At 35.7% G+C, this 24,710-nt stretch overlaps 1 protein-coding gene across 1 annotated transcript; it reads left to right on the top strand.

Moving 5' to 3' along the window:
• The first annotated feature begins 9,239 nt into the window (after nucleotides 1-9,239).
• On the top strand, nucleotides 9,240-24,612 carry LOC131614309 (methylsterol monooxygenase 1-2-like). Its single transcript, XM_058885913.1, has 5 exons — nucleotides 9,240-9,245; nucleotides 11,206-11,676; nucleotides 11,762-11,833; nucleotides 11,951-11,962; nucleotides 24,526-24,612. Exons 1-5 carry the CDS (start codon nucleotides 9,240-9,242, stop codon nucleotides 24,610-24,612), a joined length of 648 nt encoding a protein of 215 aa, XP_058741896.1.
• The last annotated feature ends 98 nt before the right edge of the window (nucleotides 24,613-24,710 follow it).

The following is a 24,710-nucleotide window of genomic DNA, read 5'->3' as shown; positions in this document are numbered from 1 at the left end:
GCAAGAGACCAACACATAGGATCCAGAGCTAAGTATTTCTTAATTTTTTTGTTTTTTTTAATTACATAAATACTTTTTTATTTATTTATTTATTTTCCATATAATTTATTTCCTTCTCTTTATTTATTTATTTCACTTATTTAATAAATTGTTTTCTTTATATAAAATTTTATATTTATTTATTTTAATCGAAAACTCGATTTTTCTACACTTTTATCAATAATTGTTAAAAATTGTTATTTTTGTATATACTTTTAATTAATTAATTAATTGAAAATTAATAATCATTTTTTGTTAACCTCGATTCATTTATAAACCCTAGAATCCGCAAGTAGGTATTATCCACTAACGCATTTTTAAGCCTTATAAACCTCTTTTGGGTCACAATAAGTTTTCTTAAATAACCCTTTTGTAAACTTTTTAGGGTTTGTAATCAATTAGGGTTCAGTTAATGCACTAACATTTCTCTTCTTTGTGTTCGACTTTTCAGGGTTAATCTTTGTGTTCGACTTTTCAGGGTTAATCAAAGATCTTTCAGCCACGCGCCCCGCCATACCAAAAAAAGCTAAGTTTCTATTTAACATCATTTTATTTTTATTCTTCCTTTTGAATTAAAATAGGGTTTGCCTCCATAGTTAATGGATCTGTAATACACTAACCCTTATTATTTTCCTTTAAATTTTCAGAGTTCGAGGATTTTCCTTTTAATTTTCGGAGTTCAAGGAAGATCGAGGCATTCAAGATATTTAAATTAATTATTTATCTCTCTTATTTTTTGCTTTTAATTTCTGCATTCCCCTACAGGTTTTTATTGTAATTCCCCTTCCCCGCAGGTGTTTATTGTAATAGCGTAGGACGTTTATTTTTCTGCCTTTAATTTCTGCAATTTTAAAATGCGTGGTTAGTAATTTAGGGAGTGCAAGACTATTAATTGAATCTAGATCACTAATTTATAAGATAAATGTCATCGAAGTTAACCACGTGATTGTGCACCCACACACCTTTAGGATAACCCTTCTTGTTGCCTGTTGCCTTATTACTTGCTGCCTTGTTGCCTTAATTTTGTTGCCTAAAAATAGTCAAGTCCCTCGATTTCGAGGATACCTAAAGCAATGTTGTCTTTAAAGTTATTGAAACTTCCTCGAGGTTGCCTTATAAAGAATGATTGTCCCAATTGCTAAGGTATCCTCGCATGATGCCTAAAATATTAAATGACTATTATATCCTTCCCTTGGACTACCTACCCGCCCTCTTTATGGTAAGGGACAGTCTTATGGCGTACGATACTCTCGATAACCCTTTCACATCCAATTGAAAGACTTCCTGCCCTCTCATGGTATGGATAGACCCTTTCGCCCGAAAGACTAAAAGAACAATTTTTCTAACTTAGGGTAGTTACTACTAATTGCTTGCTCTAAATTCAAAAATCCTTTTCACACCTCCTTTTCAAATCAAGTTCAAAAAGACTATGCTTATTTACAAGCTAAAGTTTTTATTCAAACTTATTCAAAATCTTTTCAAACAATTCAAACGAACAAATGAGCTAAGCAATTAAGAGCCCATGGAAAACCATGGATTCAAAGGGTGCCTTACACCTTCCCTTTGTATAACTTACCCCCTGAACTCAATCTCTTTCAAAAAGGTTTGTTTCTGTTCTTTTAGCCTTTCTATTAAATTGGATAAAATAAAAGTCGGTGGCGACTCTTGCTTACCGTACATTTCAAATAAAGTCAGTTCACCGTATTACAATTACCCATTCGGTCGGGAGTAGTTATCTGCGCGATCAAGGAGTTACCTAATTTTCCTAGGGAGTGGTTACCCCTTCGGAAGGGAGTTACCCATTCGACCAGGAGTATTTTTCCGCATGATCGGGGAGTTATCCAATTGGTCGGGGAATGGTTACCTGTACGGCGGGGGACTTACCTATTTGGCCGGGAGTATTTTTCCACGTGACTGGAGAGTTATCCAATTGGTCGGGGAGTGGTTACCTGTATGACCCGGGAGTTACCCAATTGATCTGGGAGTGGTTACCCCACGGTAGGCGTCAAATGTTCCTGCCAAGAACATTATTTGGATAATCTCTCTGATGTGAACTGGGCGATACCACAACAGTACAGTATTGAGGAGGTTTTTAGGAGGAGGATGAAGGGTCGCCATTGTTGGCTGCCTCCAGGCTCTTAATCCTTTTCTCCGTTCTTCATACGCCATGTCTTCCTCTTTTATGGATGATGTAGTCCCCCTTTTATAGCATAGGAATGCTTAATGACTATAAACTATAACCGATTTGCTTAATTAGTTATAACTGCTTAATAATGACCTGCGACAGTTTCATGATCTTTGGTCATTCAAACATTGTAACGGATTCGGCCATAACTGCTCCATTATGATGACTGTTTTAGGATATGATGACCTCTTGATCTTTGATACCTAGTCATCAGCTCGACTCCTATTGTTCGGCACATCCGACTTACATTCGCGGTTTTAGTAACTTGGCCTTAAGAATTATGGGGTGTAAAAATTCTATTATAAATTGTCTTGCCATTCTCATATTTTATATCATATTTTCATACTGTTGTCTTAAGCTATATTTAGATTATGGAATGTAACAAAGCAGAGTAGAATGAAGCATAATGAAATGAAATGGAGCAGGCAAAATAAAATATATATCACATTCTATTGTTTGAGTATTTTATTAATAGTATCTCACTTCATTGCATACATCTAGAAAAAAAATAAAAAATTTGAATAGAATGAGATAAAATGAATTTCTATCAAATTTTATTCTATTATTTACATATTTTATTACTTACATATTTCTATAATAGAATTTTATTATTTACCTATCTATTTTATTCCATTTTATATCATCAATATAGGCATAGCCTTCTTAAGAGTTCCATGTATTAGAAAGTTCACTTGTTTTCTTTCTAAAATTTTTATTGAATTTAGGGATGACAAATAGACTCAAACTTAGAGGACTCACTCGCACCCGAATCTAAATTAATTGAGTTCGGGTGCCACTCGATATTTAAGATGAGAATTTAGGTAGTATAAAATTCACACCCGAAATCACGCCCGCTTAGACTTTGAATTACATAAGTGCATATATATATATATATATATATATATATATATATATATATATATATATATATATATATATATATATATATATATATATATATATATATATATATATATATATATATATATATATATATATATATATATATATATATATATATCCAATTTTAAAAAAATAGCACTTGCTACTAAATTTAATAGGACATATAAATTGAATCCACATCTCTATAATTTTTTATTTTATTTTACGAACTTTTAATTTTTTTTTACATATTTGATATTTTCTGCAAAAAAATTTAAAAAATTTAAAAAATTTAAGTTTTATTTTCATAGGCAAAATATTACGCATGAAAATCTGAAGAAAAAAAAAAACATAAAATTTGCAAGAAACATAAATAAAATTAAAAAATACAAAAGCGTTGATTTAAGAATAAATTATAAATTATAGTAGAAACCTACCTCAAGAAAAAATCATGAGAGAGAAACTGCGTGACTCTCTTCCTTCTCTCTAGGTTCCTTCTTTTTCGTCCTCTTTGTTGCAATGGCTTGGCAGAAATCTCATAAGAAAATTTTCAGGCATGTTACTTCTAGATGGGATACGTTCCATATGGTGGCAAGCAGGTGGGAGAAGGGGAGTTAATTTCTACCTTTTATTTCTCTGAGTTTCCAGAGAGGAGCAGAGCGGTGGACATATTCAAGCTTTTTAGTTGTATAGGAGAGGCGGTGGAGGTGGTGATCCCTCCCAAACATAATAAATTTGGAAAACGGTTCGGGTTTGTGAGATTTAAAGAAGTAAAGGAAGAGAGGATGTTAGCGGTAAAACTTGACAACATTTTAATAGATGGTAAGAAAATTCATGTTAACCAACCAAGATTCGCGAGGGAAACAAGGGATGGAAGAAACAGAGGTCAAGTCAATAAGTATTATAACGGAGGTGGAGGCCGCAGGGTGGATAATCAGGGTAGGGTCAACATAAGGGTAGAGAATAACTTGTCATTCGCATATATTGTCCACGGAAGAGAGTCGGGTAAAGGAGTTGAAGCTGTTAGTCCTTTGATCAGTTTCAGTTCAACATCAGAGAGCAAGGAAAGGTGGAAGAAAGCATTCGTGGGTGAGGTTATTTTCTCGGAAGAATCGTACAATATTCAAACACACATGGAGATAGAGGGCTTTTTCTCTATAAAGGTGCATCCTTTAGGGGCGAATTTATGTTTGTTAGAGGAATTGGAGGATGGAATTTTACAAGAACTTATTAAGGATGGAGAATGGTGGTGGAAGTAGTGGTTCAAATCTATCAGTCCTTGGCATTCGAAAATGGTTGATAATGAGAGGGTGATGTGGGTGAGATTGTATGGAGTCCCTTGCCAAGCTTGGAACAGTGACTTCTTTGAAAGAATTGCTAATCACCTGGGTTCATTCATATGTGTGGATGAGAGTACCAGTTCTGCTATTAATATGGATATTGCAAGAATCATGATAAGGGTACCTTTTAGTTTTATTCTGAAAGATCAGCTGAGTGTCTCTATAGATGATGAAATCTTCAATCTAATTCTTCGAGAAGATACATATGGGCCGGTCAGAATCATGGAAAAGAATATCAGAGCTTCAACGGTCAACTCTAACATCTCATCTTCCTTCGGAGTAGACAGTGAAGCTGGAGGGTTTGCAGATGATGAGTTTTTGGAGGAAATTGCTGAAACATGGGGTAACGATAGTCAAGTTGTTGTTGATGGGGAGGGAACGAAAGAGAGGGGTTGGATCGGCGCCGGTGTTGAAGAAGCTGACGACGTTCATGACAAAGGAGGTAACGCTTCTTTACACGGTGGAAATTGTGAAACGCTAGGATGCCCTAGGGATAATGATAACCAGGTGGTAGAGTCAGCTACATTAGCAGATGGCACATCTTTTGATAAGGCTATTCAGGCTATCTTAGAACTCAAAAGGAAGGAGTTGGGTAGAATGAATAACGTTTCTGAGTATTCATCAGAACATACTATCTCGGTGCACCAAATACCAAAGTCACATTATGGTTCTTCTAAAAAGGCGGAGGGGACCATTTCTTTTGCTGACGTTTCAGAAGCTGGATTTAAGGAACAAGAAAAGGCCAAGTCGGTGATATTGGGTGAAGAGGTGGGAGCCACCAATCAATTAGCGGTGACTAGGAGAATGCCTAATATTAAATATTTAAATTTAAATGATATTGGAAGGGACAAAGTTGGGGCAGCGGGTAGGCCCAGCAGGAAAGTTTCTATTGCAAAGCCCATTAAGCAGCATATGGACTCAGGTGTTTTAAATGGACCTTTCCAGGTGCTTCCTTCAAAACTTTCTCTCACGCTTTTGCTACTCCTAGTAGTTCAAATGATATAATTGAATCAGTTTCTTCTGCTTTCCATCCTGTCGATTCAGATATTATTAGGTGCAACTATAGGACTCTCTCGAATTTAGATAGAAGTGGGGGTGTTAGGTTGAGAAAGGAGATGGCAAAACTAGGGGTCTGCTATGTTCAAGAAGGGACCACTGTCCGAAATAATTTGCTGGAAGAGGAAGTTCTGCTTAGGGGAGGTAAAAGAATTGAGGGAAGGAAGGCGACTTTGAACTGTTTTAAATGATTATTGGAAGCTTTAACATAAGCGGGGGAGGTAGTATAATTAAGAGGAAAAAAATTAGAAGCTTGATTTCAAAAGGAAGGGCTGATTTTTTTCTCATTCAAGAAACGAAATTGAAAAATATTTCGGTTTCTTTAGTGAGAAGTATGTGGGGGGAGGATGAAATGGACTATTCTTTTTCAGGTTCTGAAGGCCTCTCTGGTGGTTTGTTGTCCATTTGGAGAACTAGTACGGTTTCGGTATTGGCTAGTTTTAGAGGTCCGAGGTTTCTTGGATCAAAAGTTTTGTGGGAAGGATCTTGCTACTATATTTTCAATGTGTACTCAGCTTGCTCTTTGTCTTCTAAATGTGTTTTGTGGTCTCGGTTGATAGAGTTGAAAAACAAGTACCAAGATGGTGAATGAATTATAGGGGGTGACTTTAATGCGGTGAAAAAGAGAAGTGAGAGGAGTGGAATTTCTTCTAGAAATGGCAATTTGGAATGGAGAGAGTTCTCGGATTTCATTGATGATACCGGTCTTGTTGATGTTCCTTGCAAAGGAAAGAAGTTCTCTTGGTTTAGTGGCGACGGAAAATCTAAAAGTAGAATCGATAGATTTATTATTTCCAATAATATTATATCGAATTGGGGGGTGGTTGGACAATGGATAGGTATGAGAGATGTTTCCGACAATTGCCCGGTTTGGTTGATGGTAGACAAAGAAGATTGGGGTCCAAAATCGTTCAAATTCAATAACGAATGGTTTAATGATAAGAGTTTTGTTGATTTTGTAAAGAAGGGGTGGGAATGGATTAGAGTCCATGGGAGAGGGACTTTGTGTTGAAAGAGAAATTTCGTTTAATAAAAGGGAGATTGATTTGGTGGGAAAGAAATGTTTTTGGTAAAATTGATTTGGAGATAGAGGATAATGTGAAGGAGTTGAACGAGTGGGATGATAGGGATACTTGGGATGAAGAAGTTCAACTAAATAAGGTTAAAGCTTCTAAGAACATATGGTTTAATCTCAAATTAAAGGAGAACATGCTTACTCAAAAAAGTAGGTTGAAGTGGTTAAATGATGGGGATGCTAACAGTAGATTTTTCCATAATGTTGTGAAAGAGAGGAGGCGTAGAAATCGGATTTGTTCGTTACACACTAATGAGGGAGTTGTTAATTCGGTTGAAGCGGTGAAGGAAGAGGTGAGGTCTCATTTTGAAAGAAAGTTCAAGGAGGATTGTTTCGAGAGACCTTTGTTGGATGGAATTGCTTTTAATTCTTTGAGCGAGGAGCAATCTTTATCGATTGAGGTTCCTTTTTCGATTGAAGAAATTAGAGATGCGGTTTGGAGTTGTGATGGCTCAAAAAGTATGGGGCCAGATGGTATTTCTCTTCTTTTTATTAAGAAGTGTTGGTCTTTTCTAAAAGAAGATGTTATTGCGTGTTTTAATAGTTTTTTCTTCGGTGCGGTGTTGTCCAAAAGTATCACTTCTTCTTTTATTGCTCTAATTCCGAAGAATAGCAATCCTTTGGAGCTAGACGATTATCAGCCAATTTGTCTAGTGGGATGTATTTACAAAATGATTTCTAAGCTTTTGGCTTGTAGGATCAAGAAAGTTCTTCCTTCTATTATTTCTAATTGCCAAAGTGCTTTCGTTCCGGGTAGACAAATGATGGATGGAGTGTTAATTGCCAATGAGTTAATTGATTTTGCTAGCAAAGAGGATAAGAAATGTCTTCTCTTTAAAGCTGATTTTGAAAAGGCGTATGACAAAGTGAGTTGGAATTTTCTTAGGTACATGATGAGAAGGATGGGCTTTGGGAATGGGTGGATAAGGTGGATGGAGGCTATTGTTTTCTATAGCAAGATGTCGGTGATTGTGAATGGTAGCCCAACGAAGGAATTCTTGGTAGAAAGGGGGCTCCATCAAGGAGATCCTATCTCTCCTTTTCTTTTTGTTATAGTGGCGGAAGGTCTAAAGGCTTTGGTTGGAAGAGCGGTGGATAATGGTGACTTTGTTGGTTTTAATGTGAACGGAAAATGTTTTGTTGATATTCTTCAATTTGCCGATGACACGCTCTTAATTGGCGATGGGAGTTGGAATCATCTTTGGGCTATTAAGGCGGTTTTACGAAGCTTTGAGTTAGTGTCGGGACTTCGTATTAATTATCACAAGAGCAAGTTGATTGGGGTCAACATTAACCCGCACTTTATGGGAGTGGCTACTAAATTCTTAAATTGTAGGGAGGAGGAGAAGGAGTTCAAATTTCTCGGTATTCTTGTTGGTAAAAATCCTAGGAGAATCTCTTCTTGGAAGCCTCTTTTGGATAATGTTAGGAGGAGATTGAATTCTTGGAAAGGGCGGTGGCTAAGTTTTGGTGGGAGGATAACTCTTTTAAAATCGGTTCTAAGTAGTGTGGCGATTTTTACTCTTTCTTTTTACAAAGCTCCGAAGATGGTTATATCGGAAATTAACAAGATGCAAAGTAATTTTTTGTGGGGAGGGACGGAAGAGAAAAGGAAAATGCATTGGGTGAAGTGGAATGACTTGTGTCTTCCGGTGGAGAACGGCGGCCTTGGTTTTAGAAGATTGGATCTTTTTAATAAAGCGCTACTTTTGAAGTGGAATTGGAGGATTTTCGGTGCTTCTAACGAATTGTGGTATAGAATGTTAAAGGCTCGGTATGATGATGTGAATCTTAGATTGAGTTGTGATTCTTTGAATGTTAAGAAGGATAGGTCTTCGTCGGTGTGGTGGGCGGATTTATTAGCATTGGGAAAAGAGTTACCGGAGAACTATTTTACTAACAATTTTCTTTTTCAGGTTGGAGACGGTCACACTATTTCTTTTTGGAAAGCTCATTGGTTGAATAGCGGTACTTTAAAGGATCTTTTTGTGAATCTTTTCAAGCACTCTTTGTTGCAAGATGTTTCAATCGGAGCCATGGGTGGTTGGATTAATGGGACTTGGACTTGGGGAGATTTAGGTATTCCCGTGAACCAAGCTGTAGGCGAAGCTGCTGTTCCGCTTTCTGAACACAATGCAGCCGCGGTTTCTGCACAGGCTGAGCCTGTCGTGACTGAACCGGCTGCTACTGTTTTACGTCATAATGCTGCCAATACCATTCCTCTTGCTGTTGGTGTCGCGGCTGTTCCGAGCGGTCCTAATTTGCCGGAACTTGCAGACAATTCTAATGAGGATCATTATGGGGCTGATGCACTAGGAAGGGATATTAGCCGAGACATCTTTGTCCGTGTCTCGTGCGGACTCGGTGCTTTGGAAGCTTCATCCGGATGGAGTTTACACCGTAGCTTCATGCTACCATTATCTTTGTAATGCTCTTGTTCCTTGTGGTCCGGTTAACCGTTACGATTCGGCTTTCATAGATATTTGGAAGGTTGACGCCCCCTTGAAAGTGAAGGTTTTTGCTTGGAGGTGCTTCATCAATAAAGTTCCAACTAAGGATTCTCTTTTGATTAAAGGTATCATTGCTAATACCTCGATTTTGGATTGTGTTTTTTGTACCGATTCTAATGAATCTCTTCTCCACTCTTTTCTTCTTTGCCGAAATGCCGGTATGGTTTGGAGAGAGATGGCCGAGTGGGTTGGGTTACCTTATAAAATCGGGGTAGATTTTAAGGAGTATTTTATGTACTGGAGCTCTTTTTGTCGGTCTAAGAAAGTCAAAATTGCTAAAGTTGGTACCATTTGGTTAGCTATTTTGTGGACTCTGTGGATGCGTAGGAACGATATAGTCTTCAACAATGGTTCGTGGAATTCGAGGGATGTGGTTTGGAGTTGTAAAACTCTTGTGTGGAGGTGGTCGTATATCGGGAAAATTACTCATTCCAATTATAACTTCTATGAGTTTAGCAATAACCCATTGTTTTACTTAAGTTAGTTTCAATCGGCTTGTAATTTTCTTGCTTTTGACTTTTTGGTGTTGTAATCTCGAATGGTTGGAGTTTTTAATATAATCCTTGATTTCAAAAAAAAAAGAATAAATTATAGTGCGTTTTGTCTCTTTTTGGGAGCGGGTGGAAGATTTTAATGGGTTATCGGAAGACAAAGATTTGATAGAATGGAACTTTAACTCGAAAGTTGGTTTTTGGTATCTTCGTGTTATGGATTTTATGGTAGATTTCAAATTTCATTTGGCCCTCCCAACAAATTTGATGGAGCTTTTGGGATAGTTTGAAAATTGGATGTGCCTTTTAAAATTAAAGCATTTGGTTGGAGGCTCCTTCTCAATAGACTCCCAACAAATGACCTTTTGGTGTATAGAGGTATTTCTTTTCCTTTAGATAATTTAAAGTGTACATGTTATGAAATGATTTGGAGAATCAATATCATTCTTTTTTTCAATTGCTTGGTGGTTAGGAAGATATGGAGAGGGATTGCTTGTTGGGTTGGTAAATTGGATAGGATGGAGGATGAGTGTTTATCGCATTTTATGATTGACACTCCTTTTTCTGTTTCATAAGGTTAAAGATAGTAAGTTAGAAGTTGTTTGGCTCTCCATTTTATGGACGTTATGGTTAGTGAAGAACGGGGTTTGCTTCCGGAATGATGCTTGGAGCATTAACAACACTATTTGAAACATTAAGCCTTTGGTTTAGAAATGGTCTTTTTTCGAGAAAATTACACACTTCAATTATTCATTTTACGAGTTTAATAAGGACCCATTGTTATTTTTCTCGTAATTTTTAATTGGTGTGTAACCTTTTTTTTTATCGAATTTTCCCGTTTCTTTATGTAATCGGGTTGGAGAACCCTTAGTTCTCTCTTATATATAATACCTTGCTTATCAAAAAAGATTAAAAAATTGAAAAGAGAGAGTACTAAATAGTAGAATGTATATTAAAAGAATTATTAATGTTGAATTGCAATGATAAAACTGACTTATAATTTTAAATAATTTTATTTAAATTTATAATTTAGGTGGAGAGAGTATATTTTTTTATACTCTATTCGTTTTAAAACAAGTGTAATAAGATATTATACACTTTTATTAAATTAATATTATTACTCCCTCCGTTTTTTATTATAAGTCGTTTTAGACTTTTCACACAGTTTAAGAAAAATAATAATTGTTGTATAAAAATGAGAAATTATGAAGGTTTTTACAAAATTATCCTTCATTAATGACATAGGGAAGATAAATTATATAATTGAAATGAGAGAGAATAATAAATATTTAAGGATATAATAGGAAAAGTAGCATTAATTATTCATTGGAATTGTAAAGCGACTTATATTTAAATACAAATATTTTTTCCAAAACGACTTATAATAAAAAACGGAGGGAGTAATATGTTAAAAGTAGTGTATAAAATAATAATTAAAAAATAATATTATATTAAAAAGTGAGAAAAAATTCATTTCAAAATAAATGTTATCTATGAAAAATGAGAGAGTAATATTTCATATGCTCTTAACATAACTAATATATTTTTTTTTACTATATTATATTTCTTGATGTTTTTCTTAGTGACTAAGGATTTATGTTTATTTTTCACCCCATATTTTGTTCAGTGGCTTGGAATTAGAACAGGTTTGCCATTACCATCAAGGTGGGAGTTATTTTGGCAAATACTAGTTTACTTTCTCATAGAAGATTACACAAACTACTGGATCCACAGGATGCTACATTGCAAATGGGGCTATGAAAACATCCACAAAGTTCATCATGAATACAAAACACCTATTGGATTTGCAGCACCCTATGCTCATTGGGCTGAGATTTGGATACTAGGTATCCCTGCATTTCTTGGTCCAGTATTGGTTCCAGGACACATTATAACCTATTGGTTATGGTTCATTTTGCGACAGCTAGAAGCCATTGAGACACATAGTGGATATGAGTTTCCTTGGAGTTTTACCAAATATATACCGTTTTATGGAGGTGCTACTTACCATGATTATCACCATTATGTTGGTGGAAGAACTCAGGGAAACTTTGCCTCAGTGTTTACCTACTCTGATTACATTTATGGAACACAAAAGGTATATATAACTTTCATCTTTTCAAGTTACTGTATATGTTTTTACTCAATAACAATAACTAATGCAGTTTGCTTTTTATTTGAAGGGGTACCAATACAAAAAGAGGATGGATGAGAAAATGTCTCCTACTGACACTTTCAATGAACAAGATTACAAGGTGAAATAGTTGTTTAATTCTCTCTCAACGCATATCTTATATTATCATAATATATGGTTACTTTATTAGTTGAATAATTTAATTACTTTGCTAATAATTGGCACTTTTTTTTTGTAGAACCTACGCCAAGTATGTTCTTTGAATGATATTACTTCTTTTAATTCGAGATGCTTAACCAAATATATGACTTATTTTGTTAATTTATCAGTTTTGTGTGTCTCGAATTGCCTTTTATTTTATTCAAAATGACTAGCTCATCACGATATACTAGGAGGGTGAGATCATTCAACTAGGAGTTCGGTTCAATTTTGGGAATAAAAAGATGACTCGGCCATGAGTCATGTGACATTTTATTAATATTATATATGCAGTTGAATCCTAGACAAAATAAAATGACAATGATGACCATGAAAATTCCAATGGTCATAACGGATGTAAACAATCATAACAGTAAAGGCCATGAAAGTATGTAGCGCAGTCAAATTCCAGGAAGGGAAGGAACAAGACATTAAAGAGCAGTAACCACGTAACGAATCTTGATATCCAAAGTAATCCAGAACGACTATAAATTCGCAAGTCATTGGTCAAACTAATCCATCACTTATTCACATATCACACACGTTGAGGTTTTGTTTGTTCGACACGGGTAAGGTCACAAACATTGTACTTTTACAAGTACAATTGAGACCCACTCTGGGGCCCAATAAAATTAACATAAGTCGCACCTACTTCTTCAAAATTAGATTGTATTAAGGTTTGTGGGCATAACTTGTAAAAGCTCAAAGTTTATAGTTAAATCTCAAAAAGATCTCTTGGTGGCAGGAATAGGTCAATGTTCACCCAAACTTAGATAAATCTCTGGTTCAATTTCTCTAGTTCTTATCCTTATCCTCTTTAATGTTTACTATTTACTTATTGTCTTTATTTCAATTTCTATATATTCTATATTTAAGAAACTACTAACACAATATTAATAACATTTGAGAAAATCACAAAAGTAATTGTGAAATTTAAATACCACAATTTGTTGGACTTGAGTTTTCCCACACAATAGGTGGTGAATTGTGTGGTTTGGAAAAACATATTTTTAAAAACTTTTGGCAATTCAAATCAGAGTTTAAAAACATTTTTAAAGTTTAAGAAACGGAAATTAAATAGCAGAAATTAAATAGTTTTGAGAAAAAGAAGAACACACTGAATTATAAAGGTTCGGTCAAATCAAATTATCCTCAAGACTTGGTTTTGAGAGTTTCCAATAATACTTGAGATCTTTTAATAGAAAAGGCTCACGATTCCCCCCCTCCTATACAAGGAAATGATGGTTGACCTTCAACCAAAATATTACAAGACGATAGATATGGGTGTTTGTGTCTTTTCTCCAAAATATTGTTAAGAGTGAACTGGCCAAGCTTCCTTCCTAACTGCGGATTAAAGCGGTTAGTCTTTTTTCTACAAACACAAACGTTATAGCAGTTGGTCTCCATGTTTTAAAAATCTGAGCTCAATAATATTGGCTTTAATAGAATAAACCATAACCTCTGAGATTTTAACTGGGCTAATCCCAAACTCAGGAATATTTCTATCGGCTAATCTTCAACCAATCTTGGCTTTTAGTGGCTTACCAATAACTAAAGGAATATTTTTATAATGGCTAATCTTTAACCAAAATAGAAACTAATCATACAATCCCCAACCAAAGCTTTTATCGGGTTTAGTTTATAACCACAAATAATCCTTAAATGGACAGTATTCAACCAAGGTTCATATAAATGATATTTTTGGTGAATGTTTACAATTCAACCCTTCTAAAATTATACAAATAACCTTACTCGCAAAAAGACTTTCCTCACAAAAGCATTTGGCTATAACATCTAGTGAGAGAAAGTAAAAAAAACTTAGAGAGAGAGAGAGAGAGTAAGAGGAGACAGTGTCAAAACACGATTCTAGATGATTGAAATGAGAAATGAGGCCTCTATTTATAGGCAAGAGGTGTGCCCAAAACCGAAATTTCATTCAATGATTTTTACCGTTAGCTAATCAATTAGATTTCAAAAAACAATCGATTATAAGTTCCCAATATGGAAATTTAAGATATATGAGTGTTGCACATCATTAAGGCGTTGTGTAAATGGCTTAGGGCATAAGTTTGAATTGAGCTAATTGATTAGATGAAAAGTCCTAATCGATTAGATGAATCAAATTTTTCCCTCTAGTTATTTCCACAGCTCCTAAGTCATGTGGTACAACTCCATGACATTTTTAAAGATATTTTCTCTTTTTCAAAGCTTTTTCTCTTTTTTTATTTTTCACATTTTTTTCTTTTTTAACCACTTATGGCTCCAATCTCAAGCAACCAACTTATGAGCAACAAAACAATGCTCTCCTCAACTTAAACACAACCATACATAGTGACAAAAACACTCCCAACACCTAAGGCAAGGAATGATCCAACCAACATATATGGATGAGGGATAAGTACCCACAAACAACATTAGAATCTGTGATGAACTACTCACCCATGCATAAGTTCATAGTTCAACACCAAGATGAATTTTAACTAAAAGGCTCAAAGGGGTTACTAAATACCCACTCACTCAGAAGGTGAAATACTTTTGGTTAGGTGGTTATTCTCAAAATCAAACAAAATGCCTGGATCATTTTCATGCTTTCATACAAAACAACATAAATACAAGATTAAACATAATAAAATTGAGTTAAGACACAGATTGTTGGTCTCCCGTGCATATAGTAAACAATGGAAAGCAACCTCACAAGGGTTTAGTCCTAACGTGATTCAAGAATGAACAAAAAATGGAAAAGAATGAATGACATGAAATTTGTACAAAAGAAAGGTCTCCTGATCATGTTATTCTATAGAAAGCGATAAACGAGTACCTTGCGAGTACCAACTTCAAAAACTATCATTACCATACATCCGCAAGTTGAAACAATCAAAATCGAGAAATCATAACATGCAACTTCAAGTGATCGGGCCAAAATTTGAATCTAAACAGTAACAAAAGAATTAGAAACATTACTATTAATTACTATGCTCTAAAGCCTTGGTGGAAGTGAGAAAAAGGAGAAGAGCCAAGTGATAAAAAAAATCATTGGCTCTGCAGAGTAGCGCGCTACACCAGGTGCAGAAAAACCAGTTCAGCAGACTGCACAGCTAGTGTAACCTCCACTTATCACATACACACCTCAATTACAGAACATACAATATTTACAACATCCAAACTTCCACAAGCTAAACACGACAAACTTGCGGAAAACTAGACTAACACAACTATTCTAACATGCTGGGTGGAGGTGAAATAAACAAGTTGAAAAGTGAAGATTTATAATTTAAGAACAGGTCCGAGTTCAACTTGTTTAAACAGCTCCACCGAACTATCTAAACTTTACTACGAAACATAAACAAAAAAACAAAAAAACATGCTTGTTTTACGTCGTAAGCTCGACACATTTATTGTGCTTAAATAATAGCTTCCTCTCTTCATGTCATGGTGTTGTCACACCGAGCAAACCAAAAGCAAAGGTCTTAACCAAACACTTAAACAAACATTACGAAAACTAGAAAATTTACAATATCACTTAAACAACATTGAAACATAACACATTTATACACACACTTGAATACTTTGAGAAACACATATATAGCAAGTGTGGAAACACAAAACAAGTAAAAATCAAGCAAAGTATAATATATACACGAGTATGGTAAATATAGACAAATCAATTTACAAATGAAAAAAGACAATATGTGCGATATATACAAAACTCAAAAGCAAAGAAACTATCACAATGCGATCCAATAAAACACCACTCCCCAGCAACGACATCATTTTGTTGAAGCGGTAAAGCAGTAAGCAACAAAAGTTTTGGAAATATTTATTTGGGAAATTATGGTCTCCGTTGAGATTAGTGCATTGAACCGCCATTAGACAAGTCTCACTGTAATACGGTGAACTGACTTTTAAAGAAAATATGCGGATAGCAAGAATCGCCACGGACTTTTATTTTATCCAATTATAGAAAGGCAAAAAGAACAGGAAAAGACCTTTTAAAAAGATTTTGAGTTCGGGGGGTAGGTTATACAAAGGGAAGGTGTAAGGCACCCTTTGCATCCATGGTTATCCATGGGCTCTTAATTGCTTAACTCACTTTGTTTTCAAAATGTTTGAATTGTTTGAAAAGTAGGGTGTGAATAGAAAAATCTTTGAAGAAGAACTTTAGCTTGTAAATAAGCGTAGTCTTTTTGAATTTGATTTTGAAGAAGAGGTGTGAAAAGTAATTTTGAATTTGTTTGAATTGAGCAAGCAATTAAAAGTTACCTACTCTAAGTTTTGAAAGATCGTTCTTTTAGCTTTTCGGGCGAAAGGGTCTATCCATACCACGAGAGGGCAGGAAGTCTTTCAATTGGATGTTGAAGGGTCATCGAGAAATATCGTTTGCCATAAGACTGTCCCTTGCCATTAAGAGGGCAGGTAGTCTAAGGGAAGGATATAATAGTCATTAATCTTTTTAGGCATCACGCGAGGATACCTTAGCAATTGGGACAATCATCTTTTACCGAGGCAACTTCGAGGGACTAGATGATTTTAATCTCTATAGGCAACCTTGCTTTAGGTATCCTCGAAATCGAGGGACTTGACTATTTAGTACAATTAAATTAAGGCAACAAGGCAGCAAGTGATAAGGCAACAGGCAACAAGAAGGGTTACCCTAAAGGTGCGTGGGTGCACAATCACGTGGTTAACTTCGATGATATTTATCTTATAAATTAGTGATCTAGATTCAGTTAATAGTCTTGCACTCCCTAGGATTACTAACCACGTAGTTTAAAAATGCAGGAATTAAAGGCAGAAAAATAAAAGTCCTACGCTATTACAATAAACACCTGCGGGGAAGAGGGAATAAAGGCAAAAAAATAAGAGGGATCGATAATTAGTATAAACATCTTCGAATGCCTTGATCTTCCTCGAACCCTCGATTGACTCTGAAAATTATGAGGAAGATAAATAAGGGTGAGTGCGTTACAAATTCATTGGCGATTGGAACAAACCCTATTTTAATCAAAAGGAAAAAATAAAACTAAAATGATATTTAAACAAGAAGATAGTTAGAAACTTAGCTTTTGATGTGAACGCGCGTGGCTGAAAGATCTTTGATTAACCCAGAAAATTGGGCACAAAGAAGAAAAATGTTAGTGCATTAAAGACCTCAACGATTATAATGTGGCAGATCAAAAATTAAAATGATAATAATTTAGGCAAACAAATGAAAAAGGCATGGCAAAAGGCAAACCCCGAATGGGGCCAAAAGTTAACCAGATTAATAGAATAAAAAAGGCCAGGCAAACCGGATAAGGCAAACAAAATAATTTTTATAGTTAAAAATAATTATTGATAAAATCAGGAAAAAAGTCGAGTTTATGATTAAAAATAAATAATTATCAAAAATAATATTATTAGTAAATAAATATTTTTTGGAGAAAATAATTAATGGGAAAAAGAAGAGAAAATAAATAAGGAAAAGGAATTATGTAATTAAAATTAAGAAAAATTTTAAAAAAACTTAGCTCTGATCCTGTGTGGCACTCTCTGAGGGAGCATGGTGAGGCAGCGCTTCATGGTCCACTGATCTGGCTTCCGTAATGATCCCATGGCCAATATCTGAGGGTGTACGGTAAGCTTCTTCAGGCGGCATGCGTGGGATCTGCAAGCTATCCAAAGCAAATATGTGATAAAAATAATTGGCGCTGCAAAGGCTTGAACCCTGGACCATGGAGTCATCATAACCTGTGTGTCACCAACTGAACTAGAATCTTTAGTCAACAATATATTCATCATAATTCAATAAATATAAAAAGTGCACTAATTTTTAAACTCAAATAGAAAGTCAAAGTGGGCCCAGGGTTTTACGCATAAGCCAATGAGAATGAGAGAGAGAGAACACGAAAGAGTGGACCAGCCAATCGTGGCTTCGCACGCGTGGAGGAGAGAGGTTCAGAAAATTGACCAACGAATCAAGAATGGCCACGCAACTTTCAAACCTTCAACTAAGATTGTTCATCATCTTCAACCCATTACCTGCGGATTCTCATATGGACGTTATCATACCCCAAAATTTATCCGATACAATTCGCGTCTTTTAAATTTATTAAGGGTGTTAAAATTAAGAGCCACGAGGTTTAAGCATATCTATTGTTAAACCTGACCTCTTATATAACCTTTAATTAATGTTAGGCGCAATGAGCAGGTATTCGGGCCCGATTATTTGGCCCAATCTATCTAATCATGGATTTTATCTTTTTCTTAATCCATAAATTATTCATGTTTTGGTGACTAGTAATGAGATTATTATCTAACTAAGGGTATTAGGTTCAACCATTTATTTGGTGTTTTCAAATAATTGATTTTTTTTAGTTATTAGGATTAATAATATTACTGTTAATTTCTAACTTCGATTATATTATTATCAGGAGGGTGTTAATATATTAGGATCAATACTCAGGTTAATCAGGTAATGGAATAGTTAGAATCAAGTGGGAGTTAAATTATATATCATTATATTAGAATTTTATAATATTTCTAGGTTTATTAGTGTCGTATTTCAGACCGTTATTGTTTATGCTAATAAGGTTATTATTAACTTTTTGTTAGTAATTAATTAAGGGTTTCATTATTCATCTAAATTATTAAAATGAATGAACTTAGTTAAATAGAATTATTAAAATAGACTTAATCAGGTTTTTATTGAATTAAGCAGTTGGGTCGTGGGGTAGGCTGTGTTGGGCCAGATACAGGAGGTCCTTTTGGGCCAAGCGGACCAAACAGTGGACCGGGTCATCCGAACCGACCCGGCCACTATTCATCATCTCCTTCAGCCGTCGTCGCTAGTTCACCTAAACCCTAATCCGGCAAACTAAATCCAGGCCCATGGATCCTCAATCAAACGCGTAACAGAATCAAAATAATAATCAAATCTTAACAAAACAGATTGAATCAAAGATTTACGAAATCGGAATCAATTTTATTAAATCAAATAATAATACAACAATCGAATCTGAATCAATTGAGAAACGAATCAAACTAATTCTAACCATCTAATCTTGCCTAAAACAGATCTAAAACCTAAGTATAAATAAAAAAAAGGAGAAATAGAAGGGGAGGAATTTTCTGGGGACGAAGAACCCTAAGCGCCGTAAGTCTTCAAGCTTGGACTTTAACCTCCACAATCGGACCTACGAATCAGAAAGAGGGAGAAAAAGGATTAGCAAGGCAATCGGAATCCAACAGTCAAGATATAAGGTACTGAAACCAAAACTTAGCTTGAGATTTATGCTTGCATGTTCGTTCGGTTCGATTTGTTCTTTGAAAGAGATAAGGATTAGGGTTCAACAATCTAGGGTTAGGATTCTTAGTTGCTGAGGTTAACTAAAGGTTGAAGATGAATGTTCATCTTCATCTGGGTTTTAGATGAAGAAATTTGGGTTAGGGTTGAAGGTTGAAGATGAAGATCATGTAGATCTTCATCTGAGGTTCATAAAAACTGGGTTTTGGTTGAAGATCCTTGAGGATCTGAGATTCGGGTTGAGTTTCACGGTTGATGCTCAACCGGAAATTGGGTTGGCGTGGTGGTTTAGGGTGTTAGGCGGCGGCAGTGGTGTGGTTATTGGGTTTGTTTTTTGGAAAACGAAAGGAGAACGAGAGAGAGTAAGGGAGGAATGGAACGAGAGAGACAGAGCGTGAGAAAGGGAAGAGACCGAAGAGAGAGAAAGGGATTGAAGAAATGAAGTGGAAAGAATAAGATTTAGAGTTGATCTCTCCCCTTAGCCGCTGGATCGTTGCCATGTGGCCTCCTGATGGCCACAAGGTTAACACAATGACTTTGATCATGTGTATGATCCTTACCGTGTTCCCTCATCTGCCAGCACATGCAGGCCATTAGATTTAGATCCATGGCATAGATCTCGCTGCCTCACCTTGACTCTGTACGCACGCTCACATACAATCACACGGATTCAAAACTTCATTGGGCCTAACCCAATGTTATCCACACCTCCCATAATCATTATCTCCTAATAAAATACACCCCCTTGTATAAAATAAAAAAAATGATAATAAAATTAATTAATTAATTTTGTAAAAATTCTAATTATTTAATTGCTTGTTATTTTGATAATTCAATCTAATTTCCTCCCCGAACCGACTATACCTATTAGTCGTATTAGGCGAGAAATAATTTTTTTGATCAATTCCATTTATGTGTTAATAACAATTCAACTAATTCTGGTTAATTTTCTCCTCGAACCGACTATACCTATTAGTCGCATTAGACGAGAGATAAAAAAATATATGATTTAAAATATATTTAATTTGCTGCCTGCGGCGATCGAATCTATCGATCTGAGTAACCGTTAATGCCCATTAATCCGTTAGCTATACTGATCAAATCTATTGATCATCGCATCTAACGGTGACATATCAAATCAGGGTTGTACTCCCAAAATATTCAAAACACTTCAAATCAAAATACGGATTTTCATCCTTATTCAAAAACTACGATGGGCCATTCAAAAAGCCTTAAAACCACCTCATCTCAAATTCAAAGGCGTACAACCCTGTGCCCGAACTACATAGACTCTGATCCTCCATAAGGAGGTACGTAGGCACTTGGATAACCAAGGCGAGTCCCCTTCCTTAAAATTCTAATCAGGTCCAAATCTTGTCATTCACCCTTTTCATTTCTTTAGCTATTAAACCTTAATATTTTAGCCATAAAACTTAACCTTAGATTCAAAGCCATAGGAAAGGGTTGAGGGTGCCTAACACCTTCCCTCAACCTGATTATAATAACTTACCCCGAATCTCTAAACTGCGTAGGGTTTCCTATTCGCCCTTCAGAATAGGTGGCGACTCTAAAAGTCATAATTTTTAGGCAGGTTGCTACAACTAAATTTCGAATACGTAGCTGCGGATTTATCTGCGACTTTTCCTTCAAATTCTGCAAAAATTCAAAACCCTACAAAAAGACATTAGACAATCAACGTGAACACCCAGATCTCCCAATTAAGGTCTTCTAAATTCATTGGTGTGGTCGTTTGGATCTGAAGATGCTTGCATCATGGAAAACGAGCATATTCTCCTTTTGTGCCCTAAGAATGGTGGAATATGTTTGGCACGTTAAAGCTCTAACCCAATGATTTAGATGTCCCCTAAATGATCTCAGGAACTCAAAAAGATGATTAACATAGCTCAAAACACGTTAAAATATGAAACACGAAAATCAAACATATATGATGATGATGAACATGATGTATGCGTTTTAAAAGCTTTACCACTTATCTATCGACCCAAACTTGCTCTTTCATACCTTAGAGATGGAATGAAATGGTTGGAAGAGATTAAAAGAGGCTGCCAAGAAGAGAACAAAAATTGTTTTCTTGTGAGATTTTTTTTGAACCTTGAGGGTGCTTTTAGGGCTAGGATTCGTGGCTGCTCATACAGAGGAGGTTGTGCTTATATAGGTGAAGGAATTAGGGCAAGAGATTGGAAAGAAAATCCAGAGATTGGTGAGAGAAGAGATTGAGAAAAAATTTGATTGGAAATTACATGAAATATTGCCATATTTTCTTCAATCTTTTCCCTATCAAATATATTTGATTTGCTTGAGCCCCAAGGATGATTTTATCATTAAATCATACATCAATTTGATGTTTATTTTATTTTTTCTTGATTTAAATTGAATAAAATCAACAAAATAAATTAAATAAAAATCCAAACTCCACACCAACGAAATTCAATGGTCCTCTAGGTGTTTATTGGGCTTTTATATGATCCAAAATAAAGTCCCATGATTTAATTCAATACTTTTGGTATTTTACTTAATTTATTTGTCATTTAAATGAATAAAGTTCAAATAAATAGAAATAAAAATGTCAAAAATATAAAGATGGTTTTATAGGCCCTTTTATGGATCACATGTATGATTAGAAACCAAAACTTAGGCCCATTGGTTCAAAATTCAAAATTACTCAATTAGGTTTTTGTGCATCTCTTGAATTTTACCCAACTTGTACACTTTATATCTCCCTCAATTTTTATCATATGACCATTTTCTAGGACTTTTTAGAAAGCCCAAGATGTCCTCTAAATGACTCTTTTGGTTTCATCTCAACTGAGTTTTCCATTTGCAAGTTATGAGCTTTGACCCAAAAGGTGTTTTTGTTGACTTTTTGGAGGACCTCTAATCTTTTGACCCATATCTCTCAAATGAAGCATTTTTGGCCTTGTCTTGTGAGAGACAAAATTGTAGATAATTCAATTTTCTTCAAATTGAGCTTTGAATGGAAAATTTCTGATGTTCCATGTGAAAGTTATGGCTGGTCAAAGTTCATTTGACTTTCTCCTATGAAACCCTAATTTAGAAACTTTAGGTTTTGTTGATTTCTGATCTTTTCTTGATGAATCATGATCAATCCTTGATCAAATGATGAATGATACTTCAAAATGAGGATGTTGACCAAAAATCAGGAATTTTGACTGTACTTTGACCACAGTTGACTTTTAGGTCAAACTAGTCGACTGTTGACCATTTGAACTTTTGACTGAGCAATCTTATGAATCAGAGCTTGCAAATTGGCATGAGGATCCTTGTCGCACGCTCGCGAAAAATGAACAGAGTCGCCACCAATATATTTATCCCATAAGGGAAAGGAATATCAGAAAACCTAACAAAGGAAGGAACAGGGTCTTGCGACCAGAGAATCAAGGTACGGGAGTCGGTTACGCAAGGGGAAGGTATTAGCACCCCTCGCGCCCATCGTACTCGATGGTATCCACCTATGTTTGTTTCTATCTAAAGGGTGTGTACTATGTCTATGTCTATATGCGAATGCATGCAAAAAGAAATACGGGGAAAAGAAGGAAATATTTACAAATGTGCTCGTTCAAGCCCCGCGACTTGATGCCTACGTATCCTTTTCAGGAATCAGAGCGCCGTAGTTCGGCTCCATAGTTTCTGTTTGTTTTTGTGTTTTTTAGTTGGGCGGCGTTAACGTTCGCGCTCTTGCACAAGGGGACAGCCTAGGATGCAATGGAGCGGAAATAACGGTGCCCTTAAGAAAGCGAGAGAAGAGAGAGAGAGTTTGAGTGTTTCGAGGAAATCCCTTAAGCAAGGGAAACTCGAGCTACTCTTTGGTTTGTGTTTTTTAGAGGTTGGGAACTTACACCTGAATGGAACCCTTAAGCAAGGGAGCCCCAAGCACTCGAACATCCCTTAAGCAAGGGAGGTTACAAGCTTCCATTCCCTTTTTATTAGTCAAAGTATTTATTAGTCATTTTTTATGAGTTTTCTTGGTGTTTTTTATGGGAAATTTGTTCAAGTATTTTTAGAGTGTTTTATGGTTGTAAAAGAAAAAGAAACTAGCCTAAGAGAACTAGCCTAATATGAATGGGAATTTCTACCTAATGTTATCATGGTTTCTACCTAAGGTTAGGAATGAAAGAAACATGGACAATAAAGCGCTAAGTAGAATATTGAAAATAGCATGAAAAAGAACAAGTCAAAACATAGCACAAAAAGTGAATTAAAAGTACTATTCTTTTTATGGTTTTTTTTATGAAAGAAAAATGAATTCTAAATCAAGCAAAAAAGAGACTAAAACAATAAGCCTAAAACCAATATTTTTTATTGACGTTTTTTAATCACTTAAAAATCGAACAAAATTTTTAATGGATTTTATTGCTTCTTAGAACCTAAAAATAATAGGAAAAACTATAGAAAAAATCTGATTCTAGCAAGGAACATGGTGTAAGTCAGGGGGTGAATTATTGAAATGAGGGTATGAAGAGCAAGGCGCTGGGCCCAAAGAATTGCTGGCCCAGCAGAGTTTTGTTACAGCTTCTCTTATGCAAAAAAGGAACCGTAATTGAGCCAGAGGGGGTACGGGATAGCAAATCAGGCCCACTGCTTATGATTCAGATTTCCATTATTTAATTAAAGTAAAAAAAGAGATTAAAAAGAAAATTAATTAAAACGGTGCGTTTTGGCGTTTATGACTATCAGACTTCTTATCTCTCAACCTCAATTCCTTCCCTCTCACTCGCGAACACCAAACGGTGTCGCTTCAAACTCCTTCTCCGGCGAAGCAAAGCACGACGCCGTCATGGACCAAACGCGCCTCTCTCCCTCGCCTCTCATCTCCGTCCCCCACTCTCTCCAATATTCTTCTCCATCCCAGTTAAAAACCCTAGCTCATAAGCATGAAATCAAATGATCTACTCGCGGAATCAGGGTGCGAAATCTTGGGGAAAGTATCCGCGGAGCCTTGCTCCTTACAACAACATCAGGAATCGGCGAAGAAGATGAAAAGTGAAGGTTCACCGGACATACCTGAAGTGAGAGTCACGATGGCACCGATGGCGAAATAAACGCGAGAAAAACTTCACGTTAGGTATGCTTGCATTGCTCTATCCTTTCTTGCGCTATCTTCTTCTTCAATTTCTGTTCTGAGAGTTTCCTGAATTTTGTTGTTGTTGCGAGATTGATGGAGAATCGTTGATGATTGCGTTGAAGTGGTTGGTGAAGTGGATCGATTAAGGATGTGGATGGAATCGGTAATGATATGAAGAATTGAAGAAGTGTGTGTGCGAAGCTTGTGACGATTCTTCCTGTTTCTGCAGATTGTTGAAGATTTTCTGTTACAAATTTTGTTGAGTTTTGTGAAGGAGATGAAGATGGATTTTGCGGTGATGAAGATAGATGATTGAAGGTTGAGGAATGGTGAAGATGATGAATGTTCTTAGATGAAGTGGTTGAAGAATGTGGAGTCGCAGAGAGATTGAGAAGCAAGAGGTGAATGGAAAAT

The sequence above is a fragment of the Vicia villosa genome, linkage group LG6, assembly GCF_029867415.1.
Source record: "Vicia villosa cultivar HV-30 ecotype Madison, WI linkage group LG6, Vvil1.0, whole genome shotgun sequence".
Taxonomy (NCBI): Eukaryota; Viridiplantae; Streptophyta; class Magnoliopsida; order Fabales; family Fabaceae; genus Vicia; species Vicia villosa.
This window is presented reverse-complemented; position numbering and strand designations above follow the sequence as displayed.